At 48.5% G+C, this 18843-nt stretch overlaps 4 protein-coding genes and 1 pseudogene across 4 annotated transcripts; 2 read left to right on the plus strand and 3 right to left on the minus strand.

Annotated features, from left to right (window-relative positions):
• Positions 1–3769: 3769 nt before the first annotated feature.
• LOC127754089 (tryptamine hydroxycinnamoyltransferase 1-like) lies at positions 3770–5113 on the minus strand. The gene has a single exon (XM_052279551.1). The coding sequence runs from the start codon at positions 5111–5113 to the stop codon at positions 3770–3772; it is 1344 nt and encodes a 447-aa protein (XP_052135511.1).
• Positions 5114–5643: 530 nt separating this feature from the next.
• On the plus strand, positions 5644–6291 carry LOC127753931 (uncharacterized). Its single transcript, XM_052279382.1, has one exon. The coding sequence runs from the start codon at positions 5644–5646 to the stop codon at positions 6289–6291; it is 648 nt and encodes a 215-aa protein (XP_052135342.1).
• A 396-nt stretch (positions 6292–6687) lies between these two features.
• Positions 6688–8503, plus strand: LOC127753725 (cytochrome P450 CYP94D108-like; annotated as a pseudogene).
• Positions 8504–8632: 129 nt separating this feature from the next.
• On the minus strand, positions 8633–12774 carry LOC127753724 (pentatricopeptide repeat-containing protein At1g52620-like). The gene is given in 3 exon segments (XM_052279148.1): positions 8633–9375; positions 9986–12498; positions 12501–12774. Coding segments are annotated over 2 exon segments (2469 nt in total). The 5' UTR covers positions 12714–12774; the 3' UTR covers positions 8633–9375; positions 9986–10242.
• Positions 12775–13015: 241 nt separating this feature from the next.
• On the minus strand, positions 13016–16130 carry LOC127754018 (phosphoglycerate mutase-like protein 4). The gene is made up of 6 exons (XM_052279472.1): positions 15878–16130; positions 15719–15769; positions 14023–14133; positions 13798–13956; positions 13569–13644; positions 13016–13437 (listed from the first exon to the last, which is right to left on the minus strand). Exons 1-6 carry the CDS (start codon positions 16124–16126, stop codon positions 13208–13210), a joined length of 876 nt encoding a protein of 291 aa, XP_052135432.1. The 5' UTR covers positions 16127–16130; the 3' UTR covers positions 13016–13207.
• Positions 16131–18843: the final 2713 nt, after the last annotated feature.

Consider the following 18843-nt stretch of genomic DNA (forward strand, 5'->3'; position numbering starts at 1 on the left):
AGTCTTGATACATGAGATATCCATTCACAAAGGATTGTCTTGTTTATGTTGGGAAAACCAGGCGGCCTATGAAGGCCCAACCCAAGCTTATCCCTTAATGGGCCATCACTAAATATGCAAGCTGGCATGTGACTGGCTATAAATAGATGAGAGGATAGAGAGGAGGATTGTACACTAGAGCACTGGATGAAAGAAAAGAATGAACACTAGAAGGGATACCCTCATCTCAATCGGGCGGTAAGCCCCATCTCAATCGGGCACAGCGTCCGTCACAGGTTAGAAGTCACTGATGTGAAGAGTTATCTCAATCGGGCAAACGGCCGTCACGAATGAATATATCTCAATCGGGTCCTAAGTGAAGCCCGTCACCGATAGCTTTGACCCAGACGACCAGTTAAACTATAGCCCGTCACAGATGACCTATCTCTATCGGGCCACAACTAGCGCCCGTCACAGATGACCCTTATCTGTAACGGGCATCAACTATAGCCCGTCACAGATGAGATGAGTCATCAGTGACGGGCGTTAACTATTGCCCGTCATGGCTATAGTTAATGCCTGTCACAGATGAGTATAATCCAAAAATAAATAAATTTTATTTTTTGGCTAGCCCTGCCCTCACTCGTGTGCACCCACGCGGGAAATTCAAACTTCTCGGTCAGTCACCCTTCCTGAAATTGCTCCAGACCAAGCACGCTTAACATCAAAGTTCTTTGGAGATTGGCTTCCGGAAAAGTAGTTGTAACTTGTTGGTATGGGTATTCTATTAATCCTATTAAGCCCTAGGCCAATATGTCAAATTGGGGTTATTAAATGATTTCAAATGGAAAAGTCACCAAAACCAAAGTTGTAGAACTCATCGAGGTGCAAAATTTTTATTTTGGTCATTTCTCCATCTGACTCTATTTAAACAATTTAAAATTTGAAATTCAAATTTTGAAAAGTTCAAATAGAATTTTAGATCAGTGAACGACTTCAACTGAAAAAGTCATCAACAATAAAGTTGTATAACTCATCAAGATCTACAGCTTTTATTTTGGTCATTTTTCTATATAACATTTTTTGAACCGTTTGAATTTGAATTTAAAAATATGACAACTTCAAACAACATTTTCAAATACTAAATGATATCAAATGAAAAGATCATCAACAACAAAGTTGAATAACTCATCAAGATCTAAAACTTTTATTTTGGTCATTTCTTCATACGACAAAGTAATAGTAACATTGTTCACAAAATTGCATATCTCTTATCTGGTTTTATAAATTATAACACATATATGTAAACTTTGTGAATAATATTACTAACATTTCATCGGATGAAGAAATAACAAAAATAAAAGTTTTAGTTCTTGATGAGTTATTCAACTTTGTTGTTGATGACTTTTTCAATCGAAATCATTTAATATTTGAAAATGTTATTTGAAGTTGTCATATTTTCAAATTCAAATTCAAACTGTTCAAAAAAATGTTATATAGAAAAATGACCAAACTAAAAGTTGTAAATCTTGATAAGTTATACAACTTTGTTGTTGACAATTTTTCCATTTGAAAACATTTACTACCCGTAAAATTGTTTTGACTCATAAAATAAATTATTATATTGCACATAATTATTTTGCTATAGTCAACTTACAAATATAAACATTTCATATGAAAAATGGAAAAATAGTCATCGGTGACGGGCTTTAGTTAATGCCCGATAGAGATTAAGTATATAGCCCGTCACTGATGAGTCATCTGTGACGGGCCTAGTTGTTATCTCAAACGGGCCTCAAGTTGTGGCCCGTCACGGATGATGGTCATCTGTGACGTGCCACAACTTGAGGCCCGTTTGAGATATGGAATGTTATCTCAATCGGGCCTAAAGTTGGTGCCCGTCACAGATGATGGTCATCTGTGACGGGCCGCAAATTTAGGCCCGTTTGAGATATGGAATGTTATCTCAATCGGGACTAAACTACGGCCCGTCACTGATAGGTGTCATCCGTGACCGGCTTAAGTTTTATGCCCATCTAACATGTCTGTGCGACCATATTTCAATCGGGCACTTTTCGGCCCGATTGAGATGACTTTCTTATGACGGCCCGCTATTTCTAAGCATATTAGAGCCCGTCACAGATAGAAAGATCTGTACTAGTGGAATAAACTGTTAAATAACTAGTGGCCTATTGCTGATCCGGAGTAGACGAGGACGATCAGCCTCTCATAAAAGCAGACGGTAGAAGAACAATGGACACGATATAGGGTGCATCACATCTTACTTTCTCATATGTGGATACATATATCTCTCTCAACCTCTCTCTCGGTATATATACCCATAATAGGGGAAATCCTATTAGAATAAGTTTTTGTATATTTTGTATGAGCCCAACTTTATCTCTAACGGTTGATAAACCGAAGGAACCACGGGAGGGACGTTGTGCGGGCCCAACCCATGCATGGTGTCGGTGGTTTCACAACATGAACGTCCTCATATATATCTTTGTGTTTCCTTTTACTTTACAAATATACATCTCTCTGGACTACACATGTAGCAGAAAGGGTTGTATAACAGTTTATAGGGTTACGCATGATGTGTGGCTGCCTTTTATCTTTATTCCCCAAAAAAAATGAAAACAATAAAAGTAAACAAAGGCTACATGATACTATGACAATGCTTAGAAATATGTGGCGTCGACACTATTATGTATTTGGATTGACTGTAGTGTGAGATTGAGTTGCCTTCGTAGTATCATGTTTCAATTTTATGTGACCATAACCAATCAACAGAACCAAATAAGCTTGTTATGTAGACTTTGTTATCTACTATCTTACGTGCATAGTCTAATCATGATCACCCTATTGCGGAAAAATTGAGCATACTAACAATTATTTGAAGCCATGATGATCTAGTTCCTTGTGGATGTTGATGGCCAGGGTGGAAGTAGTCGTAGCAGAGGTGAGGTAATCGGCTTAATTCTGAAGGGGTCACCAACGATCAACTGTAGGATGGCATCGTCCTTCGGGTTTGGGGTGTCACCTACACTGGCCTGGAACCGCACCATGTTTCCCTTTCATGTAGACTTTTTTTTCATTCCATCAGGCGTCCGACACATAGGTCTGGATACACTTGTAAATCAACCAAAACATTGAATAATTGAGTATAAACGATAAAACATCAAGAAAATTCAAAAAATCAAAACATAACATACGCAACAAAGTTAGATTCTGGTTGAAACATTAGCCTCTCATATGTGAAACATCAAGTCCTAATAGTTGAAACATATATGTTTTTTTTAATTATAAATATAATCATAAGAGGTCTTGTTGTAAAGATTTAATTGCTATAAACACAATAATGCAATTGGATCACATATTAAATAAGTAATTTACGAGAAAAAAATTATTTGAAATTTACAAAAAGGACTTAAATCACCATAATTATCCATGGAGTATTCTTATTTTTTTTCCACTAGATGCATGCATCCAGACTTGATTAGAATTGGATAGTATATGAGATATAAAGATTAACAACTATGGTATGCATGTAACACATTAAGCTACAAGTGATAATAAAGATTCCACGCGGAGAGAGGCGCCGATTTTTGGTTTTTTATCGGGCGCCCAACTCGTAGTTATGTCACGTACTCACGTCCAACTTTTCCTTTTTTTTCTTTTACGCACGCATTCGTTATTTATAGCTGTATACAGGAGTACTAGTAATTAACTTGGATTTTATTATTACATGCTTAATTAGGCAGCTAGACCAATCCTACTTAGTGTTTCACTAATCCATGGTGTAGGCGATGTTGGTGAGCTCATGCGCGTGCTTCTCCCACAGCGCCACGAACACCTCCACCCCACCATCTTTCCTCAGGCTCGGCATCACCACCACCACCCCGTCCTCCGGCACCTTCGCCGGCATGATCCCGGCGAGCCGCCCGCCGCGCCCCAGGTCCAGCCGGTGCAACTCCAGGTGCAGCCAGCTGTCCGAGTCCACGTCCGGCGACAGCACGCCGGGATCCTCCACGTTCGCCGGCTCAAGCGGCTCCTCCTCGTCGCTGCCGCCGTCGACGTGGAGCGCGCCGAAGTCGATGAACGACTGGAAGTAGCGCCGGTCGACGGCGCGGATCCCCGCGCGGACCAGCGCCGCCGCGTCCGCGAGGGTGCCGGTAGTCAGTTCCCTCGCTGTCGCGCCGGAGCTCGCGGTGATGATGAGGTTGCCGAAGAAGCCGTTTGGCACGGCGGCCGTCCCGAGCCGGGCGCGGCCGTTCACGGAGACGTTCACCGACGTGCGCGCGCCGGCGTCGAGCCCGCGCACGGCGGTGATCTTCTTCCAGACGTGCGCCGACACGGTCTCGAACGTGGTGTACTTGCCCTGCGCGCGCCGCTTGAGCTCGGCGACGAACTCGCTCGGGTAGTGCAGCAGCACGTTGGCGACCTCGGAAGGGTTGATGCGGACGGCGCCGGTGTCGGCGCCTTGACCTTGCCTGCTCGCGACGCCGTCGTGCGGCAAGAACTCCTTGCTGCGGTGCGCGAACTCGCACCGCGGCGGCCGGCGCGGCGAGAGCGCGCCGGGGCCGTACGGTACAGGTCGGTCAAGCAGCGGCGCGCCGTTGCGACGGACGGCGTCCGTCCACGCGTGAAAGAAGGTGCTCATGGAGAACCCGTCGGCGGCCTGGTGGTGCGCCGACGAGGCGACCACGAGGCCGCCGCACGCGAAGCGGTTGATCTGCACCAGCAGCACATGCGGCGTCGGCGCGTCCGTGTTGACCGGCGGGTGGAGGCGCGCGAGCTCCGGCGACGGCGCGAGCGGGAGGTGGTCAGCGAGCTCGGACGACACCTCGGCCTCCACGACGAGTGCGCCGGCGCCACCTCTGCCCGTGACGAAGAACGGGCGACGACGGCCGCCGCGGCGCTCGATGCGCGCGGTGAGGAGCGGGAAGTGCGAGAGCGTGGCGGAGAGGGCGTCGAGGAGGGCGCTGGTGGTCGGGTTCGGCGGGGAGAAGGCGAAGAGGACGGTGACGTGGTACGTCGGCGCGACGAGGTCGAACACGGTGAGCGGCGCCTCCTCCGTCTCGCGTGACGGCAGCGGCGGCACGACCAAAGTCCTCTTCACCTGTACCTCCATTGTATCAATCTGGTTAGATAGATAGGTATATAATATAAATAGATAGACGATGCTCTTGTGTGATGGATGGATGGTGGCAATGGTTCATGTATATATAGCATGGCCGGCGCCACTTGCGTATATGTATGTCAGTATGTCGCTAGCTCAGCTGTGTTGTGATTAACATTTGAAGTGTGCGTACGTGTCAATCTGTTGAGGCATGCAATGCTTGATTTGTTGAGCTGCCAGAAATTCAACCGTGCATACGTGCGAGGGGTCTCAGTTGTACGGGAGACAAAAATACCTACTACGAGTACTAGGAACCGGACGTATAATCGTATATACGTTCAGATGAAGCAGGTATACGTAGACAGTGGTCGAGATTGCGTGGCACGCGCTGCGCTGTGCTGCGCGCGGGAATGGATTACTCCGACTCCGATCGAATCCGAGTCCTAATCAATCTCGTTGTCCCTCACATCGTCGACTATAATAAAATCTGGTATCATCCAGTTGTTGCAACAACGCATAAGCTTGTCTGACTGCTGCAGGCGATGGATCCGCCGGCTCGCAGATTGATGGATTCTCGGGCGGCGGCGCAGTTGGAGGCGCCACTTCCTGATCCGTACGCGGCAGAAACATTCGAAGACCTACTCCGAGAATTGGGAGTCGACCCTAGTATCCACACCGTAGTCCGTAGCGCCGGGAGATGGATGGATCCGGCAGCGGCAGCAGCACGAGTTCCAGTGAGATTCCACCGCACGCTCCAACGCCTAGGAATCGACCCCAATAGCGATGCCCGGAGCATCCGCGACATGCTACAAGAGTTCTATCGAGTGGTGTACCAGGGAGAGGTGTACTGGGCTGGCCGAGTCATCAGGCCTCGTCCTTCGCCCGTGCTAGGACGACGTCGCCGCGCCGCCGACGGGGATGCCCCGATGCAGCCGCCGAGCAAGTACGCTCGAGTACGCGGCGTGTCGCGCGATGTCCTTCTGGGCCTCGCGCTGACGAAGGCGTGCGACGCGAGGCAGGAGGAGTGCGCCGTGTGCCTCAGCGACTTCGAGGAGAAAGACAGGCTGAGGACGATGCCGTGTTCGCATTCCTTCCACGAGATCTGCCTCTTCCGTTGGCTCAGCGAAAGCTGCCTCTGTCCTCTCTGCCGCTACGCGCTGCCCAAGCAGCAGCAGGTTCAAAGCTGCTGATGATGCTATTTATGTTTCGGTTCACCAACAGATCCGTTGTAACTTATCAGCATATTGCCATCGATGTAGAAGTAGAATCATGTTCTCATCAATGTATAGCAGGGCAGTTCATCTCAGAAGGTTCCTAATTAAAACATTTCTTATCCTCCACTGGATTTAACTAGTAGTATTGCCTGCAACGCAAGGCCCTGTCTTGGCTAACAAGCCGAAACAACTTGCCACTCATGTGCCTATCCCTATCATGGTCAGGCACACGGTTCTTCACAATATACGTATAATTTAAGAATTGCATTGATCTTCAAAGTAATTAATTAGTGGATTGATAGAAGTTTAATCGACTTGACATTGCAATTATAAATTGCTTTGGAGATCCAGTGTCCCAGTATATAATGCCAGATGAACACTCCTCTTGTCTCCATCAACCAGCTTGCTACCAAGTCGATCAATGGCAATGGACTCTTACTACTATTCCATGCTCTTCGTCCTCCCTCCGATCCTCTACATGTCCTACCACCTCACCAGAATCCTCGCCGACAAGAAGAAGCCCACCACCCATGGCCTCAAGGCGCACCCGCTGCTCGGCCACCTCCCGGCGTTCGTCAACAACAGCAACCGCTTCCTCGACTGGACGACGGAGCTCATCGTCGGCAGCCCGGAGATGAGGATGGGCTTCTGGATCCCCGGGATGCGCACCGGCATCATCACCGGCAACCCGGCCGACGTCGAGCACATACTGCGCACCAACTTCGCCAACTATCCCAAGGGCGAGCACGCCATTGGCATGCTCGAGGATTTCCTCGGCCATGGCCTCTTCAACTCCGACGGCGAGCAGTGGCTCTGGCAGCGCAAGAACGCCAGCTACGAGTTCAGCAAGCGCTCCCTGCGCAGGTTCGTCGTCGACATCGTGCAGGCCGAGGTCGCCGACCGCTTCCTCCCGCTGCTCCGCCGCGCCGCCAGTGATGGTGGTGGCGATGGCGATGTCGTCGTCCTCGACTTGCAGAAGGTGCTCCAGCGATTCGGGTTTGATACCATCTGTATGGTGGCGTTCGGGCACGACCCGCGCTGCCTCCCGACGGCGGGGTCATGGAGGATGCCAGGTCGGAGTTCATGCACACCTTAGGCGAGGCGCAGGACCTCGTCGTCGGCCGCTTCTTTGATCCCATCGAGGTCTCCTGGAAGATCAAGAAGTGGCTCAACGTCGGCACCGAGCGCCGCCTCAGGAAGGCCATCGCCCGACGTCCACGCCTTCGCCATGGACATCGTCCGGGCCCGGCGCCAGAGCGCGTCCGTGAACGACGGAGACGACGTCCTGTCGAGGTTCGTGGCGAGCGACGAGCACAGCGACGAGGTCCTCCGCGACATCGTCCTCAGCTTCCTCATCGCCGGCCGCGAGACGACGGCGTCGGGGCTGAGCTGGTTCTTCTGGCTCCTGTCGTCCCGGCCCGACGTCGCGGCGCGCATCGCCGACGAGGTCCACGCGGTGAGGAAGGCGACCGGCACGCGCCCGGCGAGCCGTTCGGGTTCGACGCCCTCCGGGAGATGCACTACCTCCACGCTGCGCTCACCGAGTCGATGCGGCTGTACCCGCCGGCGCCGATCGACTTGCAGTCGTGCGCGGCGGACGACACGCTCCCCGAGGCACGCTCGTCCGCGCCGGCTGGTCGGTGACGTACAGCGCGTACGCCATGGGGAGGCTCGCCGCCATATGGGGCGAGGACTGCTTGGAGTACAGGCCGGAGCGGTGGCTCGGCGACGACGGCGCGTTCCAGCCGGCGAGCCCGTTCCGGTTCACGGTGTTCCACGCCGGGCCGAGGATGTGCCTCGGGAAGGAGATGGCGTACGTGCAGATGAAGTCCATAGTTGCAAACGTGCTTGAGGAGTTCGAGGTCGACGTCGTCAAGGAGGTCGCCGGCGGCGGCGTGCCGGAGCACGTGCTCTCGGTGACGCTGAGGATGAAGGGTGGACTACCTGTGAAGATTAGGAGAAAGACTGAAGCTTACTAGAGAAGGCCACAAGGGTACTTTGCCGCTGAATGGTATAATTAGTTAAGCTTCAAGTTTTGCTCTTTTCGTTTTGAGCTTATGGGTTAAGAATAACGTTTGTGATTTGGTTGTTTTTGGCCGTTTTCCATTTCCTACTGGAATACAGCGGCAGAAAAATGATTTGCCCTGGGTTGAATTGATGCCAGTTAATCAATAAAAGGATGGCGTATCACTGTATTGTACAAATTTAACAAGTTGAAGTCAGCCATGTAAGACACAAATAGACCTGTTTGGGCAACTATTTGACCAACTTTCAGGTGTTGTTCTTACTGCCAAATGAATACTGTAAGTACATTACTGATGAACAAATGATAAATTTGAGCAGATTTCTGCGGAAAACTAATGATACATTTGAGCAGATTTGTGCAGAAAATACACAAAATACTGAGACATGGGACTCCTATAGGGGATAGTGATGATGCAGCACCCAAAATGTCGGTCATGGCCATAAAAAAAAAACTTTGTAATGGCATTGTTCTAGATGAGCAAGACGGCAAGATTTCCAGATTTGTCATGATACCCACGAGTGTTTGTACATGTAAAATTACGTGTAAGCTATACAATGTCCTGCACTCCTACACCTAAAGCTAAAAGAAACTACCTGCATACTTACTGAGTGATGGTCTGACGGAGGGTGTTGTGGTCTGCAAGTCTGCAACCGTCACCTATACTGAATGATAGAACTTAGAAGGACAACAAAATTCTAAATCAAGTACTCCCTCCATTTCACAATGTAAGTCATTCTAGCATTTCTCACATTCATATTGATGTTAATGAATCTAGACATATATATCTATCTAGATTCATTAACACCAATATGAATATGGAAAATGATAGAATGACTTATATTGTGGAACGGAGGAAGTATGATCTAGCTGCAGTTGCTACAACGGTCCTGCGCTTAAGCGACATTGCAGTCTGATTTACACTTCCGCATCTTGCCAAACTAATCTTGCTTGCAGTGTCACAACAGCATCAACTGTAGTTGAGTGGCCATTGGAGACACTAACCATGGAAAAATCATAGGGTTAAATAAATTCACCTGCAAATCAGCAAGATGTTATTTATTTTTCAGTAAGAAGCTCATAAGCATTGTTTCTACCTGACAGGCAACTAAAGTGCAAGCACGAAAGCTCTATACCAGTACCAATTCGAAGTTTCATAAGTCTTACATTTATTGATATGTTACTGAAGAATTGAACAGGGTAAAATGAAAAAAAAAATCAATCTCGACAGATGACTTCAGTTACAGGTTAATGATTACTGCAAGATAAAAACATACTATAATTTAGTTAGTAACGACCTTCAGAACAACAGAAAATATTAATTCAGACACAGCATCAACATGGACAAGAAACTAATGCAACATTTTCCTTTTGCATGTAATTCCAAACGAATGATGCCAATGAATTGTGAATGAGAAGATAACTATGTTTACAGAAACAGGTCACCAGTAGTGTGTTTTTTTTTTTGTTTCCTCTAGCAAGTCTACAATTGAGTAAACAATTTAAAGAACTAGCACAAGGAATTTTAGAAGTTCTAACGTTCAATGTTACTGTAGTTGAGTTGTCAGGAGAACTTCAAGTCTTCAACCATCAACGATTCAAGCATAATCTAAAATCATATATGACCAGTCATAGCAAGATTAATACCTTTGGGTGGAGATCTCTGCGGGAGATTTGGTCATATTAATACCACTCCTCCAGTTAGAGGGTACTATGAACGTTCCTGCTCTTTCAACCTCCAGTTGCTGAAGTAAAAAATCAAATAAGCTGTAACAACAACCTTGTTGCAGTAACTTTGTACCCTACACTCTTCTTTCTTTCATAATGAATTTGGCTGGTGATTTCTCTGCCCAAACAAAAGAATACATGATCTCCCTCATTTACAAGAGCCAGGTAGACAGGCATCAAGAATTAGCAAATTTCTGCTCCACTCGTTGCAAGGATTTACACTCTGCAAGATATTGCTGTAAAACCCTGGAGACTTCACAGCAAACTGACTCAGTTGCATATTGGTCAAACAAAAATTTGTATCTAAAGATTATCTCGAACTCCTCTTGCTGAAATTCATTAGGAAGGATGGTCCTCCAATTCATTGATTTTCCAACAGAACAAAAGCCATAAAGAAGTGAAAGGAAGGTGATAGGATTCGGCACATAGCCCTTTTTAGCCATCCTATTTTTAAAATCCAATGCTTCCCTGAGCATATTATGTCTACACAGGCTGAAGATGATGGCATTGTATGCTGAATTCCTTGGATCCCCTATGTCAAAAACCAATTTCTTGAATACGACTAAAAGGGCATCCTTGCCATGCACCTCGCTAATGTTACACCAGATAGAGTTGATGACACAAGGGGTACAACTAGTGAGCCCATTGACAAGATAATGTAAGGTAACATCATTAGGAGAACAATGGTTAAGCAACATGGTTTCAAAGTACAAACCAGCTCTGAGTACTTTGTCTTTTTTAAACAGACTACCAATTAGGATGGTATAAGTTACCACATTAGGAGATAGAGCTTCAGCCTGCATATTTGCAAACAAACCTTCTGCAGAGTCTGTATCACCTGTCTTACAGTATCCATTTATTAATGAAGAGTATGTAACAACATTTGGCTTGCATTTCCGCTTGATCATATCACATAACCACCTTAGAGCTCCATTAAGGTTACCTTGTTTAGCATAGCCACTAATGACTGTAGTATATGTAAACTCGTCCGGGATGCACCCAACCTTTCTCATGTTGCTCATGCATAGAATTGCCTCGCTCATCATACCAAACTGACAATAACCTTTTATCATGGCATTGCAGCTAACAATGTCAGGGCGGACACCCTTGTGTTCCATGAATTCGAATATTTTCCTTGCGTCACCAAGATTCTCACTCCTAATGAACCCATCAATTAATGTGGCATAAACAAACACATCAGGTTGGACATTTTTCTCAAGCATCTCTTCAAGAATGTTCTTAGCTGCAGGAAGCATGTGTTTCTTGCACAAACCACTAATCAATACATTGTATATATTAACATCCGGGAATACCTGTCTTTCTGTCATCTTCTCACGAACAATCAAAGCCTCACTGACTTTACCAGCAACTACAAGACCATGAATTAGTGCTCCAAATGTGACAACATCAGGAGTATGCCCTCTGCCCATCATTTCCACAAGCAAATCTGATGCAGTCATCAACTCCCCTCTCATGCAGAACCCATGAATCAATGGAGTGTAGCTAAACTGATTTGGGTTCAACTCCCTCCTGATGGCTTCCCTCAAAAAATGCTCAGCCTTTTGAACATGCCCTTCGTGGCAAAGCCCAGTTATCAAAGTATTAAATGTGATGATATCTGGGTCACGTCCACTTGCAAACATCTGCTTCAAGATCACCATAGCCTGTGTTGCAGACCGGCATTTGCACAAAGCATCTGTGACACTGTTATAAATCTGGACATTGGGGGACAATCCCCTTTTACTCATCTCCAAAAATAAACTCCCAATCTTCTCTAGATCACCCTTCTTCCCAAGCCAATTTATAAGAGAACCATATGTCACAAGGGTTGGCAAGAATCCCTTTGTCTCCATTTCTCCCAAGAGCAACAATCCTCTACCCATATCCCCGCGCCGGCAATACCCATCGATCAAGACGTTATAGAACACTACATGTGGAATGCACCCAGCTCCCCACCTTGCTTCAATCAATTTCAACCCCTCTTCCACTCGCCTTTCCAGGCACAGTCCCCGGACAAGCACACAAGTACTGTAGTTATCCGCAGCATTCTCCTCGGCAAGCATTTCATCATACAGCTTACGGGCGTCATCCCAGCGCCGCTGCTCCACCAGGAGCTTGAGCAGACGGTTGCAATGGGTCACCACCGGGAGCGAGCCGTACTGCTCCCTTACGCGCTCGCACATCTCTGTGGCCTTCCCGAGCATGCCAGCGTCGGCGTAGGCGGCGACGAGCGCGCCGAGGCAGGCGCGCGTGGGCGCGGGGCCCGCGAGAGACATAGACTGGAGCGTGTCGTCCACGGCGTCGAAGCGGCGGGAGCGGGCGAGGAGGCGGAGCAGCGCGGAGTGGGCGAGAGGAGTAGGGTCCTGGAGGGCGACATGGTGGTCGGGGGACTGTGACCAGGAGAGGAGAGCGACGGCGAGGTCGGGGTCGGGGGCAGGGAGGAGACAGCGGCGGCGAGGTGGGCGTCGGAGAGCGGGGAGGGGAGCAGCGCCGCGAGGGACCGTGCCCAGGTGGGGTTCGTGGAGCGGGTGGCGAGGACGCCGGCGAGGGAAGCAGCGACGGCGGGGGAGATTAGTGGGTTTGGGTTGTGACTGCGACGGAGGCGGCGGCGCGGGAGCGGGGTGATGCGGGGCAGGAGCCTGAACATGAAACGCAGACGACGCGGTGGCGGCGACGGCGACGGCGGCTGCGGCGGCGGCGACGGCGACGGCGTCGGCGGCGGCGGCGGGGTGAGGAAACGCGGAGGCGAGAAGCCGAGAGGCAGCAACCGATGGGCCGGCCTTAAAACAGCAGAGACGCACCTGACGATCTAAACGCAATCTTAACCGTTCAATTGCGATGCTACAGTACCGAGAAGATCATCCAACGGCAGAGAGCCGGTCCTCAGTCTAAGGGAGGACATCCGAATTAGCCTTTTTTTTTCCTTCAGATTTGCATCTTTCCCCCCTTTTTGCGATTGTTTTGCAGATTGATATACAGCTAACACGACGGAACAACGAGTAGTTTATGATCAATTCATCATGATTATAAACTAGTGAAGTATTGGGAAAATAGCAATCAGAAAAACGGAAAATGTTTCAGATTTCTAGTCATGGGTGATTGAATCACTGAATACACTGACAAGATGAGTCGCTGAATGTGTTAGGCAGAGGCTCCATCGCCGCCAAATGCGTTCTCCAGAAAGCCATTTTCACTGAGATGGCCGACGTCTCCACACCTCTCAAGGATCCACCGGCCGGTGACGCCGGAAATGCGGAAAATGTTCAGTGAAGTATTGGGAATTTTCCTGCGAATCGAGCTGTTGGGTGGATCAGTGTGCCGGCAGAGTTCTAGTATGGCAGCACCATGGCCGACAACAATCACCCGCTCCCCTGTCGATGCAACATTAGCAAAACATCTTCAAGGTTCCAGGATAGCAGCTTGTCAGGATAAGGTGTATAATGGCATACACAAATGAAATGGAGTAAAAGTTCGATTTTTTTTATGACAGTTTGATACTTACCGATATGATTCTGAGCAACTTTGTTCAGGTAGGAGATGCACCGCTCACTTAACTGATTAAGACTTTCTCCACCACCCTAAACATCATTTGAAACAATGATAAACTTTTCAAAGTTATATAGTACTAGTGCTACAAAATGGTATACACTCATTCCATTTCTGATTTAACAGAAAGTTACATTTATGGGGGTTACAAGTGTTCCAAAGAAAAAATATGGTTTGGAACATACCGGCAATTCTCGGTTTCTGTCATCAAAGTCCAAACCATTTTTAACTTCAAAATTAGCAAAGCCTTTGAAAACGCCTGGGCTTTTATTCATAGCATCATCCCACGTCAAACCTTGCAGATATCCCATGTGCCTTTCTCTTAGTGCTTCAGTCAACACTAACTGAAACAAACTATTGGTGTTACTCATGGAGGAGCAGGCAGGAAAATATAGGCTAGAAGAACTCACGTTTGATACATCACAGGCTTTTGCTATGATTTCTGCAGTCTCAGCAGCACGCTTCAAATCAGACGAGTATATAGCAGCTGGCCTAGCTTCTCTTGCCAGACGATGAGCCACCTTACAAGTTTACATCAGATCGATTCATTCAGACTGAAAATGTCAAATTAAACTAGGAAAAAGTACGAATTAGCCCCCCGAACTATCGTGCTCGTCCGAATTACCCCCTTGAACTACAAAACCGGATATTCTACACCCCCAACTATGCAAACCGGACGAATTACCCCCCCTCGATCCAATCCGCGGTGGTTTTGGATTACGTGGCGTACACGTGGCAGTCCAGTCAGCATTCTATTTATTAAAAAATGTGGGACCCGGATGTCATACTCTCTCTCTCTCTTCTATCTCTTCTATCTCTCTCACACACACTCTCCTCCCGGCAACGGCGGAGGTAGCGAGTGCGGCGGCGGAGGCAGCGAGCACGGGGAGGAGAGCGGTGGCGGCGAGGCAGCGGCGGAGGCAGCGAACGCGAGGAGGCGAGCGGCTGCGGCCACCCCTCTTCCTCACTTCCCCTGGGTTGCTTCGGTTGACAGCGGGCGCGGCTGGGTTGCTTCGGTTGACGGCGAGCGGCGGCGGCCGCCCCCCTTCTGGCACAGCGTCTTCCGTGACCTGCTTGGCGACGGCATCTTCAACTTCGACGGCGAGACGTGGGTCGCGTAGCGGAATACGGCGGCGCTCGAGTTCACCACGGCAGCGATTGTTGCGGCGGCTGCGGGCGTGGACCGGACACTGTGCTCCGACTGTGCCGTCCTCTGCTTGCTGCTCTGCCGGGAGCGGTTCAGCGGGCTGCGCACGCCGGTGTGGCTGCTGCTGCCCTGCTCGACTACCTCGTCGCCGTTGTTCGTCGAGCGTCCGGTCCGTGGACTCCACCAAAACTCAAATGATAGAAGAAAACCATCAGATAGATTAACAGGTAGAAGCACAAAATGACGATGAACGAGATGCGACAAGCCACCGGGAAATTTACAGGGGAAAAATCGTGCTTCCCGTCTCTCCGCCAAGCCCCCGCCTCGACGACGCCTCCGCCCGCCAGCGCACCCCCGCGTGCCGCCATCCACCGTCCGTCCCCATGCCGCCGTGTGCCATTGCGCCCAAGAGTCGCCGCGACGCCTCCGCTCGGCCATCGCCGCGACGCCGGCGTCCGCCGCTTGCCCCGTGCGCCGCCGCCGCAGTCGCCTCCGCTCAGCCGTAGCCGCGACGCCGCCGTTTGCCGCTCGCCCCCGTGCACGCCTGTAGAGGGCAGACAGAGAGAGATTGAGAGGAAGAGGGGAAAGAGAGAGAGATTGAGAGGAAAGTGGAGAAGAGAGAGGTGGGAGAGTATGACAGGGGGTCCCACCATTTTTTTTTATTAAAAAACGCTGACTTGGATGCCACATGTACGCCACATAGACCAAAACCACCGCGGATTAGATCGAGGGGGGGTAATTCGTCCGGTTTGCATAGTTGGGGTGAAGAATGTCCGGTTTTATGGTTCAGGGGGGTAATTCGGACGACTGCGATAGTTCCAGGGGGTAATTTGTACTTTTTCCATTAAACTACCAATGCTGTATAATATCATAAATCCACATATTGGTCGGTTCTGGTTTGAAATTTTGAGCAAGTTTGTTGATAGAAACAGTAAATTTTGAGCGAGTGTGTATCGTACCACAACAGCCTGCTGTTTTCCAATCTCGTTCAGCTCTGGATCCATTTGCCCCTATTGCAGAAGTACAGTGTTCTATCAGGAGTATGTATTTTCAGTTTTCCAACACTACGAGAATCGTCAGAAGGACAAAGCAACAGATGCTTGGTGTTGGCTACCGACCTGAACGATGCGGGAGGCGTTCCACGACGTCTCGCCGTGCCGGACAACCACCAGCTCCATGAACCGATCGACCTCCTTCGCCATGGTGAGAGCTGGCACCTGACCGCCGCGGCCGCAGGCGAGAGGGAACAGAGGATACCTGACAGCCGCCGTAGCCGGCGAGATTGGGCGGAGGGTGGCTGCTAACCTCAGCCACCGGCGACCAGCAGGTCCTGCGGCCTGAATTCTTGGACGAACTGTGCCTCGCATATGTCCTCCCGGAGCACACGTAACATCAGTTATCGGGTCATTTCAGTATTTGTAACCACTAACCACTATCCAAGGATGGCGACGCAGTACGAATAAACAAAATCTGATGAGTGAAAAGCAAGAGACCACGTTTTCCTCGTGCACAAACCCGGTAAAATCCACTTCTGAACACAACCGTACAAGTAAAGTGGTAACACGCCACCGATAGAAGTTTTTTTTGGAAAGTACCGGCACAAAACAGTGTGAAGATTTTATATTGATATATAGTAGGGAAAAATTACATGGTTACAACCTAAGAGATTATAACCAACACCACTGCCTACTATTAGCTCCTCACACAACCAGGAAATAAACTAACACCGAACCAGTCGTTGTTAAGCGTGACCGATTGCCGTCAGACCTTAAGGGGCCGCAACGCCCCGCTGAAACCAACTCCACACAGAAGATCGTCGCATGTTCGATCGCCACCGATAGAAGTGATGCATGAGATGAAAGCATTATGATTCCCAAACTATTAGAAGCATGCATATATATATATATATATATATATATATATATATATATATATATATATATAACAAAGTTATATATAACAAAGTTCAAAATTCTAATTGCGATTATGGAGCATACATAACCTCTCGAGGATCCAACGGCCGGTGGTGCTAGAAATGTGGAAGACGCGGATCGAAGTGTCAGGGATTATCCTGCAAACTGAGTTAGTTGGATACTTAGATCGGCATGCCAACAGAGTTCCTCAATAACAAAGGTCGGGATTTCTATTTCATTACCTGAAAAAAACAGAGTTCCTCAATGAGTCAATGCTCGCACCATGGGAGACCATAATCACCCGCTTAACGTACATGCAAAGACCTCGGCGTTAAAATTACTCCTCTCCCGCAGGTTGTGCCTGAGCACATTCGCCCCCGAGCGCAACCACCGCGGGTGGTGCTCGGGGTATGTCCATCCCTGGGTGCAGCCTCCTGCGAGCGGTGCTCGGGGCACATCGAGCCCCGAGCGCGATCCCCATGGGAGGTTCTCGAGGCACATCCGCCCCCGGGTGCGACCCCCTGCGGCCAGTGCTCAGGTCACATTCAACCTGAGCGGTGCTCGGGGCATCTCTCTCTCGTGCTTGGCCTTCGAGTGCTCGGGGAAGTAGTAACGAATGAAGTCCACTAAACTTTGCATTTAATATGAAGTGACTGTAGGATCGAATCACAAGAAATAAGCCAACCAGAGAGTGGTGAATGGTTGGTATACCCAAAAACCAAAAACTTTTAGCGGAAATAAAAGTTATCCTCGAAATCGATGGATCGCGGTCTGACCGAAGTTGTTGCGCCGGTCTGACCGCCTGATGAACGTCGGTCTGACCGATGTAGATCGATCGGTCGAACCGCCGAAATTGCCTGCCGCCGACTCCTGTCGCCGCCGGTCTGACCGCCGTGTACCCGCCGGTCTGACCGCCGCGGTACCACCGGTCTGACCGCCGGTGAGTTGCCGGTTAGACCGCCGAAACCCGGTGAAACACAAATCGAAGAACTCTCAAAGTAGATGACAACTTTATTGCTTCTCTCTATGTTTACAAAGTGCACCAACAGCACTCCTTACAAAAATCTCGACTAAACTCGAAACACTAGCTAAACTAGCAACTCAATTGCTCTCAAAAGCGATACAAAAACAATACAAGGAAGCCTCACGCTCCCCCTCTATTTATACATGAGGTAGGCAGCCTAAAGCCACGAACCAAACTCATACTAAGAGTTCTAAACACCTTAGGAAACCCTCTAGTACAAGAAACAAACTTTGAATAACCAATCGTACCAAATTTGGACTCCTTCCAAATTCGACTCCGCATCCCATACGCACACAATACCTCCATCATATGTCATATGAAATCTTCACCAACCACGTGCATCAACTCTAGCATTAGTATCCCACATGATATCTGACCACCACGGACATCGTCTTACCACCAAGCCGACTCCCGGTCCATCACCGCAAATACTCTCCCGAGGCATCGAGTCATCTACACATGAAACAAACAAAGAAACCATATTCCGAGACCAAGCTATCCCCAACTTGACTCATTAGTAGCAAACAACAGTATTACATACGTGTAGAATCCATCGAGAAGCCATAACCATGAAACAATCACGGATATCCAAAGAAACAACCCGAAACCGAAACCGACACAGTGTCGGCCGGTCAGACCGCGGGCCTGGCCGGTCTGACCGCACACATAGCGCCGGTCCGACCGGCAACCTCCGCCCGGTCGGACCGGACACATAAAATAACAGAATCTGATCATCACCTGAAAATTGATTATCTCCAAAACCACTTCGACGATAATCTCCAAATATCAAACCAAATAATCACATATGCCAATTGTTCATCACAGAATAAGGATCAAAACACACTTTGATCTTACAATTTCCCCCTTAATGAACACATTGGCAAACCTCATCAAAAAATGTTTTGGTGTTTGGAAAAATAAAAACAAAAAGCACACTTCGTACAAATGTACACATCGTGCTCAAAAATCCAAAAGAAAACATCTCCCCCTTTTAAAAGAAAGAAATTCCCAATTGAGTCAAAAACATGCTCTTCTTAAAAACTCTTCTCTTCTCCCTTTGCTTGTCCTAAAAATCCAAAAAACCAAAATTTTCACCTTACTTCTCCCCTTTTTGACAATGATTTCATCAAGCATAGGAATTATGTTC

The sequence above is a fragment of the Oryza glaberrima genome, chromosome 11 (genome assembly GCF_000147395.1).
Source record: "Oryza glaberrima chromosome 11, OglaRS2, whole genome shotgun sequence".
NCBI lineage: Eukaryota > Viridiplantae > Streptophyta > Magnoliopsida > Poales > Poaceae > Oryza > Oryza glaberrima.

Coding starts and splice junctions, on each gene's coding strand:
- LOC127754018 (XM_052279472.1), bottom strand. CDS start 16,126: ATGCGAGGCACAGTTCGTCCAAGAATTCAGGCCGCAGGACCTGCTGGT. Junction 13,957..14,022: donor AAGCCTGTGATGTATCAAAC/GTGAGTTCTTCT, acceptor AGTTTGTTTCAG/TTAGTGTTGACTGAAGCACT. Junction 13,645..13,797: donor ACAGAAACCGAGAATTGCCG/GTATGTTCCAAA, acceptor AATGATGTTTAG/GGTGGTGGAGAAAGTCTTAA.
- LOC127754089 (XM_052279551.1), bottom strand. CDS start 5,113: ATGGAGGTACAGGTGAAGAGGACTTTGGTCGTGCCGCCGCTGCCGTCA.
- LOC127753931 (XM_052279382.1), top strand. CDS start 5,644: ATGGATCCGCCGGCTCGCAGATTGATGGATTCTCGGGCGGCGGCGCAG.